The 17,684-nt window shown below is 40.1% G+C and overlaps 2 protein-coding genes across 3 annotated transcripts in view; one reads left to right on the forward strand and one right to left on the reverse strand.

The window, feature by feature from the left end:
• Nucleotides 1–154: 154 nt before the first annotated feature.
• Nucleotides 155–6,735, forward strand: FAM162A (family with sequence similarity 162 member A). The gene is given in 5 exon segments (XM_061454133.1): nucleotides 155–293; nucleotides 2,540–2,625; nucleotides 2,627–2,649; nucleotides 5,526–5,634; nucleotides 6,283–6,735. Coding segments are annotated over 5 exon segments (393 nt in total). The 5' UTR covers nucleotides 155–214; the 3' UTR covers nucleotides 6,379–6,735.
• A 2,630-nt stretch (nucleotides 6,736–9,365) lies between these two features.
• KPNA1 (karyopherin subunit alpha 1) overlaps nucleotides 9,366–17,684 on the reverse strand; it is a 52,063-nt gene continuing 43,744 nt past the window's right edge. For both annotated transcript variants that reach the window (XM_061454107.1, XM_061454108.1), the window contains exons 12-14: nucleotides 15,236–15,363; nucleotides 14,320–14,498; nucleotides 9,366–12,855 (exon numbers count right to left, since the gene is read on the reverse strand). In XM_061454107.1, coding sequence (XP_061310091.1) covers nucleotides 12,668–12,855; nucleotides 14,320–14,498; nucleotides 15,236–15,363 — 495 coding nt within the window. In that variant the 3' untranslated portion in view covers nucleotides 9,366–12,667. The remainder of the gene's footprint in view (nucleotides 12,856–14,319; nucleotides 14,499–15,235; nucleotides 15,364–17,684) is intronic.

Raw genomic sequence — 17,684 nt, forward strand, 5'->3', positions numbered from 1 at the left:
TTTTCATGGGAGAGGCATTTTCAGCTGCCATAAAGAAGACTAAGTTTCTATGTTTAGAAATGCTCTTTTGTCTTTCAAAGTTGGGGTGGGTTTTGTAGTTCCATTCTTCCATTTAAAAGATAATATTCTTTCTACTATACTGATTTGGCCTCTGCTTTCTCTTCCAGGTGGGGCTGTTGACCTTCTGGGGAGAAATATTCCCTCAATCCTGAGAATGACTAAAGGAATGGATCCAAATATAAGCAGAAGGCTTTGCATTAAACCCCATGAAGAAGGTCAGCATCAGCCAAAAAGTAAGAGTTTTTGGTAATAATCATGCTATGTTTCATGATACAACATACTTAGATATCCAGGCTGCAATCAGGAATTGTACTGGCATAGATGCTAATATCCCTGTTTTTTTTGAGAGGGAATTCTGATCTTTAGACTGAAAAACTTGAGTGTTAAATTTAGCAATAAAACCTTGGGTTTAAACAAAGCCAGGGATCAGTATTTCTGCTTCTGAGAACACAGTTTTTGCTTTGTAGCAGGTCACTAGTATCTTATTTGGTGATCAGTCCTGCATTAAGGCTCTTCCGTTGTGCTGTAGAACAGACTCTTCAACCCTGAGGTAAACTATTAGTGTTCAGGAACATCACATGAACTAAAATACTTCTGCAGTTGTTCGTAGTACAACCAGCTCCTGCTGTTCAAAAAAATTGTGCCTGCCCTGCAGGAGTCAGTCTGAATCATGGGCTTGGCTCATTTGCAAGGGTGGAGCTGGTCAGATAAAGCTCAAGCCATTAAACATTTTTTCCCTATGTATGGGACAGTTCTGATACTCTAATCAGACTTCTTGTAAAACAGGCTCCCTTCAGGGTCTGCTGACGCTGGATAAAAGAAGCATACAGGTCTGAAGCATTTTGCATATTTCTATGTTAAAAACATAATGCAACTGTACTGGGTAAGACCAGAGGTCTCCTCAGCAGTGTGATGTCTCCAGCAGTGGTCAGTAAAGGAGATCACTTGCATTTTTGTGAAGACTATCAGGAACGGTGAGCAATAGCAAGGACCTAAGGAGGACTATTGGAAGAGGGCAGTGTTTCACCCCTGGACTACTGTCCCAGAGGTGGCATTTTTGTGTTTAATGGTCCTTACTGCATTTTTTTTTTCATAAATCTGCCCATTCTCCTTAAGCAAGATGTATTTTTAACATCCACATTCTCTGAGAAGGAATTCCTCAGCTGAACTGTGCTGTAAGAAAACACATCATGTATCTGTTTTTTAAACCCAATGTGTGCTTTTTCCAATGTAAAGTTCCCTTATTCAGTACCCCTTCCAAAAAGGGTCCTGGTTATTATAACTCATGCTGTTAATGTCATTTAAGATTCTGGTGCCCTCTGTTGTGCTGAAAGGAGCTTCAATTACAGCCTGTCCAAGCCAAACAGTCTTGTTCTATGATACAGCTTCTTACATGGTGGCCATTCCCTACCTGTGGTCCTCCCCAGTTTTCTTTGTGCCAGTTCTATTTCAACTGTTTCTGAGATGAGGGATTTGTACTTGACATGCTTTTCAAATGCTGCAGTTGAGGTTTTATACAATGGCATATTACTGCTTTTGGATTTGCCTGTGTTCCTAATCATTGCTAGTAATGCCGTTTCCCTTTCTATTACTGAACACTATGCCAAAAACTCTATGAAACCCTGAGGACTTGCTCCTCAGCAATAATAGTTAGGTTAGAGTCTGTCCTTTGTGTGTCAGCTGGAATTGCTTCCTGTTTATACTCACGGGCTTTCTTTCACTGGCCAGCTCATTGACTCGGGATTCCAAAGCCCTGCAGCTCTCTGCGTGTAACACTCTTCTTTCTGGTTTTGAGTAACTCAGTGCTGTCAGCAAACTGTATCCACCCTACTTCCTAGATAATTTATGAAGCCATGAGGCAGCATGCATCCATTCGGAATACCTCCCATTGTTAAAAAAAAACCCAACCTGTCCATCTTTGCACTTTGTTTGCTAGATTTTAGTATCTTATGCATGGGAACTTTCCCCTAGTATGAGTATTTATATATGGAGTTTGAAAAACTGAGCTGAAAATTACGGGTCTAATCTCTGTTTATGGTTATGTTTGTTTATGCCTCCAGATAAGATAAAATCTGCCTGGAAAAGTTAACATTCTGTGATGTAACAGTGCAGCATATTTGCTTCTCTGTAGCAGTTCCATTTGGTTTATTCCTATTTTTTTAAACTAATATAATGGGAAAACTATCACAGCACCTTCAGAAGCTTAGATGTTGGAGTAGGTTATGCAAATTTAAGGATGCAAATACTGAAGTCTTAGACAAGATCTGGCTTTTCTTACATGGCCTCAGTTTAATCCCTATGTACAAGTTTGTTAATCTGATTCTGATAGACTTCTTGTCCCCTAACCAACTCTAGCAATCACACTTCTGCATTGCTCACCCTAACTGGTTTCATTACAGCTGTGGCAATTCAGCTTCTCTGAGTATTGGTTTTAGTGGTGTTTTGGCTTTGTCTGTGCATTTTGTTAGGGTTCTTTTAGGTCCGTCTACTTCGAGGGTGCCTGGACACAAGCCTACAGACTGGGACAAAAGATTTTTGTTGTGGGCAGGCCATTTCAAAAAAAACAGAGGATATACCAGAGACTGTCTCGTAAGTGCCAGTTTTGAAGCTGTAAAAGAGACATTGTCCATGCAGAAATGTTACTTGAATGCAACTCCACCATAACTTTTTCTTAAATGGTATGGGTTTTCAAAGCTAAAAAAATCTTACACTGCTGTGTTTGGTTTATTGTCTTGTAGATGAGGTGACCTGAGCAATTCTGCATTACTGAGATAATCCACCCCTTTCGATTTCTTTTTTCCTGAAAGCATGACCAGCATTTATCACTTGTTTCACTAGAACATCACAATCAGCAAATTCTTACTCTTCTCTCCCAATCCAAAAAGCTTTTTGCAAATACTAGTGAGGTTTTTCTAGTGTTTTAATTCCTACATCAGTCTCCCCTTGTGCAAAACTTTCATGATATACCTATAAAATAACTGAAACTCATTTAAAATCTTTATTAGTGAACATCTAGAGCGCATGGGCCAGCTTTGTTCACTTGTGGAATTTAAACTAACCAACAGTGGAAAGGCTCCCTAACAAAAAATATGTATAGTCCAAATTTCCCTGTTGCTGTGGAGCTGTGTCAATGCTTTGCCCTGTGTGGAAAGCAGAAAATAAACGTGGATGTTCTAGTTTGCTTACCTGAAGATCAAACTTAACAACAGGCAATTATTAGCTTAAAAAGCATTTCTGGTGGTAGTATAGTTACCTTTTAAAACATGCTTGTAATGCTTTAAATATCTGTATGTATTTAAATTTAAAAGATACAGTAAATCACTATAGCTGTCCTCTAAGGATACTCTGTTTGTATGCACCCTATGGGAACTGAAAATCTACCCATGTGTCTGTTTTTTTGTAAGTGTATCACACTGGACAAATATTGTTAAAAATTAATCCTTCCATTCTGTACTGAGGCACTTTTCTTAAAATTACATTTGAAATACATAGAGGCATAAATTATTACAACTTATGCTATTGCCCATTCATCTGGTTTTGCCCCCCAAAGATTTGTTATGAGAGTTTTTAAGAAAACAGCAGAGTGATTGAAAGTCATTTTCAGTGGTTTCTTGAAAAGACAAACCAAGTTTGGATAAAAGCTGACTATTTTTGCAAGTGCTTAGGGAATTCTTGTTTTCCTTTAGGCAAATAGTTCAGCCAAAGCTGAGGAGGCAACTAAGAACTAGAAAAGCACAAAAGCTTTTTTTCCCATTCTGAACTAAGAGTGGATTGTAAGAGCTTGTGATAGAACTTGGGAGTCTTGCAGGAAATAACTCATTTATTAAACAAATGTTAACCTTAGCCACTGAATTGATTTAAAATGCAAATCAAATTCAGATAGCTACCTTTTTCTCTTGTATATTCTAACACATCTAAGATACTTCAAAAAGTAACTTAAGAAAGCTTTTAAATCCTACTTCTGTGCATTCCAGCTTCATTGCTTCCTCTGCCTGATTTGTTCATGGCAGATTGTTAGCTAAACCAACATGGAAGCTAAATTTAACTCTTAGTTTCATGGTAGATGGGCATGTTCCCTGTCATCAGAAATCTTGTATCAGTACTTTGGAGCAGTGATCACATCATTCTTGCTCTCCTCTTCAAAAACAAGAACAAAACTCTCTTCAGTTCTCAGGTCCTCTGTGATTTACCATGTTGAACTATCATGGATACTTCAGTAGCTTTTTTCCTTCAAGTATAAGGTTCAAAATATGGTAAATTATTCCATATTCACTCATGTTAGTTTTGGTGTATATAGTTACCTAATTTGATGCATTTATTCTTTTATCACATTATGTTGATGCTTTTCTATTCCATAATTTTATAATATGCTAAATTTAATCCATGAGAACATCAGATCTCCTTGAGAAGCGAGTCAACTGCTCTAAATTCTGCTAGGAGAATTAATCATATAAGGTACAGGTCCTTGGTTATTGTGGAGAGCACATCTAAAACCTTTATGCTTCACTGGCCCTTCTTGCATTGGTATTTCTAAGAGGAACTTTAAATTTGACTGAGCCACCATTTGGGTAGAATTATCTTTACAGTTTAACCCAACAAAATAACTGATATTTTTGTTTTAACTCATCACATGTACATTTGAAAGCTTTAATAACAGAAACACTTCTTGTGGAAGGTTTTTGAAAAATAACAGCAAACTAGGCAACAGGTTTTTCCCAAAGTAGTAGGATAGCTACTGGTGTGGCTATTAATCCCCCTGAAATAAAAAGATTTAAAGGAATTCAAAGCCTGCTGTTGGAAGGCTTTCAATCCTCCATGCCTCCTTAGCTTCTCAGGAAAACAGATTACCTTCACACTCTTTAGTCTGGCAGGAGGGAAGTGGTAACTACTGGTCTTTTCCCAAGTCCTAGTCCGAATTCCTCAGGAGCGTTTCATTCAGCAGCCAGTGTGTATCTGTAGTAGTATCAAATCCCATAGTGGAGGAAGCCTTCTTGCTGGAAAACAGACTGCATCATAAATAAAATGATTCTGAAGCTCAGGCTTACTAAGCTGTGATAATGCTTCCCCCTGCCCAAGATGCTCCGACTGCTAGACACTACTTTATTCCTGGTGACAAATGTTTTTTACCCTGCTTCTGCTGCTGAGGGAAAATGCATGTTTTACAATGCTAAATACACCACAGTCCTAATACAGGTGCAGTGTTCCCCAGCTTTGCTGATCCTGGAATGTGGTAGTCAGCGGAGAGGGACCTGACATTAAGAAAAACATCATATTAGTAAAACCATCCCTCTCTCTTTCCTGTCATCTCCATAGTGAATGTGCATACTTAAATACTGCAGCCTTCCTCCTTTTCCAGATCACTTGGCTGCAATGCAAAGCAATATTGTCTCTTAACAAATAACCATTAGCCAAAGGATTTATTTGTGTCTCTGGTAATGAGTGTGTCTGTTCTTTTATTTCTTGAGGATTGATACAATCAGAGCAGCAAAGACCACATGGCGTGTGAAGCTCAGCTATGTGATGATTGCCTTGACAATAGTGAGATGCATAATCATGGTGATTAGAGGAAAGCAGGTAAGCACAATTTTTGGCTGGTGAGCGCAAATCAGTCTTGACATAAACTCCTCAGTTCCTCCTGTGGATTGTTAGCACTGTTTTGGTTTGGGGTTTGTTGGTTTAATTCTATCACTGATCAAAACTATGTCTTCCCAGTTCCCCAGAAGTAACCCTCATTTGCCTATCAAAATGAAAAGGATGCAGCACTCTGAAACGTAACAATGGAAAGGTTTTTTACCCTAAGAGACTGAACACTGACAGTTCCCAGAACATTTTCCTCTTATACTGGGGTAGTATGAATGCAAACACTGGAAAGAGAAGAGGACAGCTGCTCTGGGATCCTTGTTTTCACAGCAGCAGGAATCTATTATGTTTCATTTTTGATTTGTTTCCAGTACCTCTGACTTCTGAAGACCAGAGTATTAAACACTGACCATATATATTTTAGTGCCTTAACAAAAGGCACATTTAGGCACATTTCTTCCTAGAGAAGTAATGGGTTTAAGCCAAAATAGGCTCTTTCTTTTACCCCTTTCCCACCTGGCATTAAAGCTGACAACTGTGCCTTGAAAAGGATAGGCCAGGTATTGTGTGAACTGTTGATTCATGTTTTGTACCTGGGGTCCTTCAGGTAATACCTGCTCTTGCTTTGTCATTATGTTGTAGGCTGTAAAAAGGCATGAAACTCTTACAAGCATAAACTTGGAAAAGAAAGCACAATGGAGAGAAGAAGCTACTCAGAGCACATCTGCTAAACCTTAAAGGAGGAGATGAAGAGACCACGTATTGGAGAAGAAAAGCTGTCCCTCTTGGCACTGGAAGAACATAGTCACATCTTTCATGTATGTTACTTCTGTACTCTCATGTTCAAGAAAATTAATACATTATCCTGTAATCATTAAAACCAGAAATACTTCACTTTTCCTAGCAACCTCCCCTTGCCTCCAAACTCTCTTCTTCATGGTCAGTGGGACAGGACAGGTGAACAAACTGGACAGACAGGTGTTTCCCACATGTGCTATGCACTCTTACCACTTATGAGAAGATAACTGGGACAGAAAAGGATACCCCCTTCGGTTTTGACTTGTGCATCCATACTTGTAAAAATGAAATAACCTTCACTGGGCAGTCATTAACGCTCACTTTCAGGTGCCTTGAGGAAGAATGGTGCTAGATGTATTCTAAGTTGTTACTGGGTGCTTCAGATATTCCATACGTTCCTCTTTGTGCAAGAGAGAACAATTATTTAGAAAGCCCTTGAGTCAAGAATTGCATGACCTGCATCAACATTATCAAAACAATCATAAGTTATTAGAAAGTCTGCTTACCTGCTCTAGGTCCAATATATTCAGGCTGCATTTGTTTAAGTGAAGGATTACTTTTTGTGAAGAACTGCTTCCCTTGATAAAAAGAGGAGGGAGATTGATAGTGAAATGGCATTCCAGAGAACCAGTGTATTACAGATGACAACCTTTTACACCAGAGCTGGTAGTGAGGGAGAATGTCCAAGCAAAGGCAACAGACATAACTATTTTTAGGAATATGAAGCAACAGCTTCAACCAGTGCTATCAGATTTACTGTTCAGAGGCCCGTGAGTATGGGAAAGTCAGGCACTCCTGCTCTCTGCTGCAGAGCAACTTTTTGCCAAACCTTATTTAGATTTATTTGCATTTTTTCCCCTTTAAATCATGATCTCTGCTTTCACAGTAGCCCACTTAAAGATCATCTGCCACAAGTTTTAGAAGCAGCAGACCCTGAAACACCTACAAAGAACAACTCCCAAGAGCCACACACTGTTCATGCTCAACAGCCTGAAACAAATGGAGACATTATTTTTTTTCCTCCTTTCAGTTCATTTGGAGGGAAATGTAGATTGGAAGTGTCAAGACTGCTTTATGTTATTTTCCAGGAGTGCCTGCTAAGTGGCTGTGGGGACCCCAGAAACAGAAGAGGCATTTGTATCAGTCTGACAGATTATTTTTCTCGAAACCTTCTCCTCATCCTGGGTTGTTTGTTTGTTTTTTTAATCTTTTTGTGGTACTACTAAAAATTAGCACTGTTGCTGAATAAATTAAAAGCCCTACAAAAATGCAGGGTAAATCTTGTCTTTACACCTTGAAAAGAGAAGCAATAGTGCATTCCTCCCTAGTACTTTGCCCTTCACTTGGTCTAGAACTAGAAAATACCTGCTGCAGTCCTTTCTATGAACTGCACTTCTGGGTACCACTCACATTGACAAGATGCAACCACTCAAACAAGTTGTGCTGTCATTCCACCACAGAACTTAAAACTTTCAGGTGATGCCACAACGTGGTTCTCTGTAAGGCAGCTGCCTTGAGCAGAGCAGGCTTTCAGAGGTTTGTCTGCTCATTTAGCACTGAATGCAAGTCATACTTAATTCCACTGCAGGTAGGTGAACAGATCTTCCATGAGAGCTCTGGTTCTTTGCCAAACCAGTAGGCACACAGGTGGAAACCAACACCAAAAACTTCCTGGATTGTGTGCCTGTGCTCATATATATATTAAATGACACCAAAAAGCACATGCACTTCAGACAGTATTTCAGGCTACCAAGAGAAACTTGTGATTCATGCTTGATGATGGCAGAGCTTAAAACCATCCATCTCAAAACTATCCATCTCAAAAGCACCTGCCAGTGCACTCTGAGCAGAACTGGCAGGTAACTCATCTACTTTTGGAAACAGAACTATTGGGACTCATCCAGCTGATAAAGTATTTCAAATAAGAATTACGTAAAATGCCTCTTAGAAAGCAACACCTCAAAGCAACAATGGGCACCACGCTTTCATTTTATTAAATTTCTCTAAACTTTATGCTATTTACTCAAAAATTGGAACGCCAGTCCAGTGGTTTGACAAAAGCTTCATGGAGATGTCATATATCCTTCCCTTCTAGCCACTCTGGTATCTCCACCATTTCAGTACTGTAAGGACTGTACATCACTGCATACCTTTGTGTTTTCTTTCAGCTTCCACATAGACTCCAGTCTCAAATAAAAGCCTGAGCCATTGGACTTCGTGCTGTCTCCAGCTCACTCCCAACCACTGCAGTATTTTCTTCACAAATAGCTGGCTACTAGAAAAATGATGTAAATCCTTCTCAGAGAGGCAATGAAAGAAACCACCTCTTTACTAGTGTGATGGCTTCCAAGAAAGCACTTCTAAACACAGACAATGGTTTAAAAACTAGCACACGTTTCTGGCCTATGCAGCCAGTTTAGCTGTCTGGAACACTTCTTAATAAACCGCATATTGCCTGATTTAACTGATAGTTTTAGTCTACACTCTTTTAACAGCGCCTGATGGAGAGGAACATACTAAGCCCTTAAACAGTGTTTCCTTTTCTTTCTCCTCTTTGGCTTGGGAAGAGAAGAACACAAGACCTCCAACAGCTCCCTGGCCTATCCTGCACACATGAAACCACGCTGCCTCCTACTTGCACACAAAATAAAGAACACAGCAGGACCTTCACAAAGTGGAAGCTAGAGATGTTAGAGTTCCCATTTGAGCAGCCAGCACATCCTTTAGGAAAGCAAATACTGGCTTCAATGTTCCTAGCAGGGGACATAACCCTTGTGTCAGTTTAAGAGTGCCTCATTTCTCATCTAAACGGAACTTGCCACCTTTTTACAGTCCTTGCTGTTCCCAATTTCATAGCATCCCTTTTTGACTGACAGCAACAAAGAGTGTTCCTGTAAAGTTTCACCAATGCCATTATAAAGTTAATATAAATTCCCCACTCCTACTAAAGATTTATTTTTGTACCTGTGAGCATTACAGTAGCCACACAGTGACATGTTAGGAAGTAGCATTCCAGCGATGATGTAGAATGATGCTCAGACTTTCAGCAGCACTTCTCCAGAACAGAGTCCTTCACCTGTGGCCTGAATATTATTTATTAGATGGGTAACACAGTACATGTTTGGCTCTATTAAAATGCAACTAGGTAACTTTCCCTTGGCATACCAAGTAATTCTGATGAGTCTGTATCAGCAAGCTACTGTTTCTTTCATCATTCACAAGTCTGCCCTCCCTAGGATGCACAACCTTTGTTAGAAGTGGATTTTGTTTCTTTTCAACCTATTAATAAGGCTAAGTAAAGCAAGGCCAAGATCTGGTTGCTGGAAAATCCTGATAGAAATATACTCAATTAAGCAGCATTTAAAATTCAACTGAGACCTATGAATTAGCCACATTTTAATCCATTTAATGTGTGCCATGTTGATTTTTGTATCGTTTTAGTTTTCAGTCAAAATATTATGCATTACCAGTCAAATGCCTTACACAGTCTAGGTATATATGACAATAAGATTACCTGTGTCAACCAGGCCTGTCACTTCAAACAAACATACCAAGTTTAAAGATTTATACTTATCTGCTCTGAATTCACATATCCACAGCAAAAGTAACAAACACTGGCCAGGCTCCTTACACAGGAAGGCACACCATTCAGCTTCAACGGACTCTCTTTTAATTCACTCATTTAGAGGCAATTGTCATTATTTTCTTGGGGGGCAGGGGAAGAAAACGCCAATGCACCACATTGTTTTCACTAGCCTGGAAAACACTTATATATATATAGATATATAGATATGTGTATATATATACACACACATATGCATGTGTGTACATATATAGGTGTGTGTGTATATATGTATATATACACACTAGTGTATATATACACAGAATATACATATATGAATATACAGAATATATGCACACACACTTTGCTCAGATTTGTTTACAAAATATGTAGCATTTTTATACCATCCAATAAGAGGTACATGATTTTAAACAAATCTTATAGAAATGACATGTTATTGGAAATTTACACGTAAAAAAATCCAGCACAAAAAAATCCAAAAGCTAAAACAAGGTTTTGCTACTAATCAGTGCTTCTATCACCCTTCAAGAAAAGAGAAACACAGTTATTTATATGTGATGTAAAGGCAACATTGAGGGGTTTTCTTGCTCTTTTTTTCCTTTTTTTTTTTTTAAATTAACCACCAAATTTAACCCCCTAAAATTACAAAGAATCAAAGTCCATTTACAGATCAAGTGCAGTAAACTAAATGTTCCTTCAGCACAAAGCAGCACTAGAGAAAGTAAGTGGGAGAGGGAAGGTGGAGGCCAACTGGCTTAGCTAGGGAAGCAGCAGGTGGCTGCTGCAGTAGCCACACAGGTCAGAGTCTCCATCCTGAAGCACAGACAGAACTGAAGACTGTACTTAAATGATGGTCACACAGAGCTGATGTTCAGGCCTTTGCCTAGCTTCTTTCAGCAGTTTGACAAGTGATTTATATGTTTTTATCATTCTGTATCCAATGGGCTGGTTTTGCTTTTGCAGTGACTTGTCACTGAGAGGAGCCAGAAGGAGGATCTTGCAGACAGTTCTGCCACTAACCTCTACCACAGGTACACGACACTGCAGTTGTTAGTGGTGATTTTGAAATGTTTACACTGGACAAATGTGGTTCCAAGCATCCAAAAGGGCTTGAAAGAACACAGCCCGATGCAGGGGGGAGCGGACGGCCTGGACAATCCATTGCATTAACAGAAATGGAACCGCCACTTTCAATCACATGGCATCTCTCCAGTTGCACGCAGATTCTGGTGCCAATCTCAGCTGAAGTCAGTGAGGAGTGGCTGGCCTTCGCATCAGATGTCTGTGATCCAAGCGGGTCGCAGAGCCAAGAACATGCTGCTAGCAGAATGGCAGTCTACAGCTGCAGATGACAGCTGTCATGCAGTCAGCGATGCCTTATAGATGTCACCTGTAGGAACCATGCGTTCCATGCTTATTTATCTCAAGTCCAGTAAACAGCAAGAGGGAAAACTGAAAGGGCCAGGAGGATCCGGCTGTAAGATTATTATCCTTGAGCGTAGTGTCATTTGAGTTGTTAAATAAGGGCGTTGACCAGGAGGATTCTGGTTTTATCAGGTAAGCTGGAGAAGAAGCTCTTGTCTCATGAAACTCTAACGCTCCTTGTGCTAAATTTTACAAATCCAAATTTCTGTGTTCAGAAGGTTATTTTTCAGAAGATAAATCTGTTCAAGTCACACTGTGTAAAAATGTAAAGAGGCAGACAAGAATTTTTCAGCCATAACTATAATACCAAGGACCAGACTCTGGAGCATGAAGTCAGAAAGGGCTCAATTTTTAAGGAAGGCCCAGCTGGATCATACTGTGCCAGCAAGCAAAGGTGGGGGTAGTTTCTCCATTCTAGAAGCTGGTTTGGAAAGTCATTTGGAAAGTCATTTCTGGGGAGGTGGTAAGAGTGACCTATTCACAGACTCTTTTTTTTGTGGATAGAGAGGAGCAACTGGGAAGTCTCCACAGTGGTCTGCAATCCAGCTTGGGAGCTCAGTGTTGAGAAGGGATGGGGCCAGATGTGTTCAGTATTCTTTAAGAACCAGAAAACATGTCCATTGCAGCTTGTTGTTGCAGGGGGTAGAGAACTTACTCCATTATTTGTAACATGTTCTATATGCCAATAACCCCAGCTGGCACATACAGCAAAGTAGATACATTGCATGTGAAGAGATAATGCATCTCTCTCAGCCATCCAAAGAGGCACCCAGGGAAGAACATGGGGAATTAATTCAGCTACGTTCTCAGAAAGTCTGAATGTTTCCCTGGACTGCAGGCACACACTGCAGCAAATAGAAGAAAAAGGCAGCCTTATCTTGGATGCCAGGAGAGTGGGGGCTAGTGGAGGAGGGATTATTTTCCTGTAATAAGAGCAGGGAATATCTCAAAGTATAGAAAGGTGCCTCAACTCCACAAAGGTGACAGTGGAGAGGTTCAGAATCTAGAGGAGAAGGGTGATTCTGGTGACCCCTTGCCAAGGAGGGGGCATCCTGCCACGGAGAGCCAAAAGTTTTCCAGACGAATGTAAGAGCATGTGCACAAGGCAAGCGAATGAGCGCAAACAGGATTATGGAAAACATTGAGAGAATCACTCCACGGGTGGCTTGTGGCTCGACAACAGGACTGGTTAGGTAGAGGAGCACACAGTACAGGGGCACCTCAGAGCTGGAAGCCTTCCATGGGAGCCTCACACTGCTGGAAGATGTACTGTTGCTGGCTGAGATCCACCTGTGGGGCAATGCTACTGTCTTCATCCTCTGTTCCAAAGTAGTGCTCAATCAGATCAAAGGCCTTCTGATAAATCTCTTGATTCTCATGGCTCTGCAGGAATTCTATCTTGTCCAGGCCTGCAAAGAAAAGTATATAAAAGTTACAGCTTGGTGAAAGCACATGACCACAATCATTTTCAGTCGGTTGTGAACATCAAGTTCTATGATAATTCTCTTCCCACCTTCCAGAAGAGCAGGTGCCTCTATGTCCTTACCCAGCTTATACTCTCCACAACCAAAGTAAAACAGGTTGAACTACAAAGTTCCCTGTAACTGTGTGATGTGCTTCATGCTTTGTATCCTTTCACTGAAAAAACAAGTATCAGCAAGACTGAATGAGTAAAGAACAGGGCCTCGCCTCAAAGAAGTTTTCTGAAGAGACCTTTAGAACTATGTTTCCTGAAAGTGTGTTCACAGTGCTTTGGTTACAAGAACCATGACTACAGAATCACATAACTGCAAGTTGGAAGAGACTTCTGGTAATCATCTAGTCCAACCTGCAGTCCAGCCCAGCACTACTACTAACACCAGGTAAAGTCAGCTCTGCCCAGCAAATCTTCAAAGCTTAAAAGGATGGAGATTCCATTATGTAATCTGTACCACAAGTATATATAACGCAGTTAAACTCATGCAACCAGTTTTTGGGTAGACATTAAGCAGATGGGCAAACTCAGGCCTTGTAGTCAGAAACAAATGAAAAGAATGCAGCAAGCTAAACTATCTTTAATACCTAGGAATGATACTATAATGAAATCCAAGTCTTAGCCACTCTAGAAAATCTTTAATATTGGGAATTGCAGCGGCTTTCTTGGCTGCTCCTTTTACTATGTATGAAGATTACAGGAAACAATTGTCTGATACTCTGTAGACATTTCTGTAACACTGACATGAAAAGGGAAGTTAAAACCTAGAAGCAGGCAAGATACAACTTGATACAACTCTGATACAACTGATACAACTCTTCCTTGGAAGTCAAGGTACCCAACCATTTTATGGAACTATGGTTCAAGAAGCCATTTTCAGTGACACTGTCTTCTTCTATACTGCCCTCAATAACCCATTTTTATTTTTCTTAATAAAGGACTTGCCAATCAACACGGAAACTAACCTTAAGAGCAGCAGTACCTCAGGACTGGGATGAAATCATGCTGGTACATGCCAGAACCTCAGTAGAACAAGGGCAAACAGTGAAGCTGGGGCTGCTGCCATAATTTTACAGGGAAAGATTTTAAACCTGAACAATAGACCAGAGCGCCCAAAATTTAATTTGCTATGAAGGGAAGATCTCAGTGCTTGAATGACACCCTGGAGGCTCCCTCAGGGTCAGTAGTAAGAAAAGAAGATCTGCACACACTGCCTCAAATCTACACACAAAGATAATGTACAAATGGAGTACCTTGGCACACATTAATGTTCAGATAATAGCGATGAGGGAAGTAGTGAGAATGGGTCTGCTCAAACTCTTACGGGTTTGTGACCATTGCTTTAACCCTTGACTTCCACTTTAACCCCTGACTTCCCCTAACTATATTTTTCTCATACCATATGCTTCTTCAATAAGAGCACAGTAAGGATTAATGCCAGTGCCACTGCGTTTGGATTCCTGTTCTCCAAGCCTCAGGATGTTCTCCAGCCCATTCAATGCTACTTGCACAATCTTTGAGTCCATTACTGTAAGGAGGTCGCAGAGTGGTTTGATGCATCCCAGTTCGACTAAATACCTGAAGAACACCACATGAAACCAAGTGAATTTTCTGCAAAATTATAATTGGTGTAGCCATTTAAACACTTAAAGGCATGAAGGTCTAAGAACAAAAACAAACATAAAATAGCAACTTGAGAAAGTATAGACATCTATTTGTATCTAGTCAATACACTTTTCTGCTGAAACAAAATAACTTTAAAATACCTTCTCTGTCTCTCTAGGTATAGAGATTAAATATTTTTTTTAACTTATAATAAAAATACAGCTATAGTTTATAGACATTTACTATTGATGTAAACTATATTAATTTAATACATTTACAACTTCATGGGTTTGGTTTATGCAAAATTGCATACAATATAATCATAATATACTAGTGTAAGTTGAGCAGGAAAAAACAATACACAAAATGCCCACAATAGGCCATTCCTCTCCAGACTGTTAATATATTTTTTTACACTTTACAACTACCACTAAGAAATTAGTTTAAAAGTTGCATTTAGTTTTTTTTTCACATAAGAGAAATAGTTCAATTAGTTAAATGAGCATTGCGCTCCCGAAACACTTCTGTGATTTCTCCCTAAAGGAATGAATGTCTCATTCACAACTCAGTACAAAGACCTGGCTCACTGGATACAACACTGAAAGCATACAGAATGGGTTGGGTTTTTTTCCACTTTCTAGGTTGAGTTTGATTTCTTGCACAAACACTAGTTCAGTCAATTGCACTGAAAGATTTGAACTATTACATACTTGATCTGTTCAGCAGAGCCTCCAGATGTTGCATTTGTAATTGCCCAAGCAGCTTCCTTCCTTGTCCGAAACTCAGCCGTTTGCAAAATATTTATAAGAGCTGGGAAGATATGGGCATCTATGACCGTCTGCAAAAAGAAGTAACATCTCATGGTTATAACAAAAATAAGAAATAACTTCCTTGTCCTGAGACAGTCAATGTCTATGCTCAGCACAACACATTAAACAATTAAACGTTTCTTATCAAGTGGCAAAAATCAGTTTTCAGCTTTGCATTCAAAAGCCCAGTTCTGCTGGGGCCTGTGTTTATCCCAGAAGAATTCAAAACACATTCAGACTGAAGTGACTGCCAGATCTAATGTGTTACTTCCCTTATTCTTCCAGATAGTAGAGCATTAAGCTAGCAAGTCAGTAATCCACTAAGATCCCCTAATGACAGAAAAAGACTTCATAAGCCTTTCATACCACATCTCCAGTGGGTGAGACAACAGATCAAAGAGAACAAACTGTAAGGTCTCCTCAAAACAAGCAATAACCAATCTATTTTTTCCTGGTGAAAAGACAATGGATGGTTCAGTAGGATGGTTAACTGCTTAGCTCACCAAACTAATAAAAGTCAAGTGAATATTTAGTCAGCAACTAGTAATGTCCTCTGGAAAAAGCCTTTTGCAATAAGACAAATGAAACTAGTTTAGTTACACAAGTATTGGGACCTAAAGCACATTCATAAGGATCAAAGAAGAGCTTAGAATAACATTTTTAAACTGTTTCACAAACATAAGTCATCATAGAATTGATAAAGGCAAATTCAAAGAAAGCCAAAGAGAAACTTTTCAAGGGACTCCGTAGAAAATTAACAATACATAGCGCAAAAAGCTATAGTTAACTGGCATTGTGGATGGTTACCCAGTGATAAAAAACTCATATTTCTTTTACCCCTCCTGTTTGTCTGGACACCCACACTGCATCTACTGTATAAACACATATTGCCTATCAGTTGTATCCACAGTCCCATGAATGCTCTTTACCACCGAATCTGCGCTTCCAGCACAGGAATCTGGAGCCCTCAAGGAAAACCATTTACACTTCCATCATGCCATGTTATATTAGATTTGTACTTTGCAAAACTTATTTAGCAAAAAGTCCTCAACTGAAACCTTTGAACATGAAAGCTGGAAGTTGTAGGTCATAAACAGAAGCCAGCTATTAAAAAAGACAAAAGATAATAGAAAGTATCTTCAAGAAACAGAATGTATTCCCCTTTCCCAATGTATTTTGATGGGAAAACACAATTTTTAAAACTATACAAAAGCAGCACACTGTAAGGGTGGATGTGGCAGCATCTGCTTCATTAACCTTATCAGCTCAAGGACCTTTTCATCTCAAAGTGAGATAAAAACAACAGGAAAGTAATAAATAAAACACACGGTGACACAAACCTAACAGGCAAGGAATAAGAGAGACAATCACAAAGGAGGAAAGGATACAGTCAGGAATCTGCAGAGACCCAACCTGAACTTCCAAAATTGTAAGACAGGGCCAAGTGGGACTGTGCAAAACTTCATAACAAATCTTTTAACTGTCTCACCACGTAACCTCCCTTGCTAGCCTGTGTAAGAGCGAGGTGCTAACAAATGAGATCAGCATGACTGAATTTGAGCCAGGAATTGAATAAGAAACCCCTGGGTCTGTGGGATCAGCAACTGGAGTGGACGGGGGGTTCTCAGTGTGAGTAGCTGTAGGGGCCATGGAGTAGGGAGAGCATGTTTCTGGGGTGACCAGAAAAAGGTGAATTCAGGGCCAGCAACCAGTGTCAAACCTTGAGGGAAAGGGCCCCTACAACAGGAGCAGGTGAGGGTCCCAGCATCGGCCACGGCAGCAGGATCACAGTCCTTAGGGCCTGTGTGCCTAGAAAGCAGTGGGTGAAGTGAGGATCTTGACTTCTCAGCTTCAGTGGGACTGTAGGTCACAAGACAACGTGCCTAGACACCAGCTCCATGCAAAGCGGGAATTTACATCATCCCCAAGTGTGGTGGTGGGAGTGAAGGATCACAGTGTACATAATTTACTGGCAGACTGGACTAGGTGGCAAGTAGGATTTCCAGGATCCAGGCATGGACTGAGGGTCCATGCCAATAATCAAGGGGTCTGCAAGTGTGGGGCTGCTCAAGATGAATGTGTGCATCCGTTTGCCAGCAAGAATGAAGTTGAACTAACCAGTGAATAGAAGTCAAGTATAACAAGTTAAGAGAGCTCACAATCCAGCCACGGACAACAGATGGGCAGAGAGCCCAGAGTGGTATTCAACAGATCTGTGAACATGTATGTATGCTTGTGGATCTAGAGAGTGAGGGGATGTGTGTTTTCACTAGTGAACTTCAGTCCTTATCAACTAGAGAGGAGAAAGAAGACACCACAGTCTACACTTCGCATGAGTCCAGAGCTGAGG

The sequence above is a fragment of the Pezoporus flaviventris genome, unplaced genomic scaffold (assembly GCF_033815535.1).
Source record: "Pezoporus flaviventris isolate CSIRO_AGI_PZ_B2104156 unplaced genomic scaffold, CSIRO_AGI_Pfla_v1 ptg000015l, whole genome shotgun sequence".
NCBI lineage: Eukaryota > Metazoa > Chordata > Aves > Psittaciformes > Psittacidae > Pezoporus > Pezoporus flaviventris.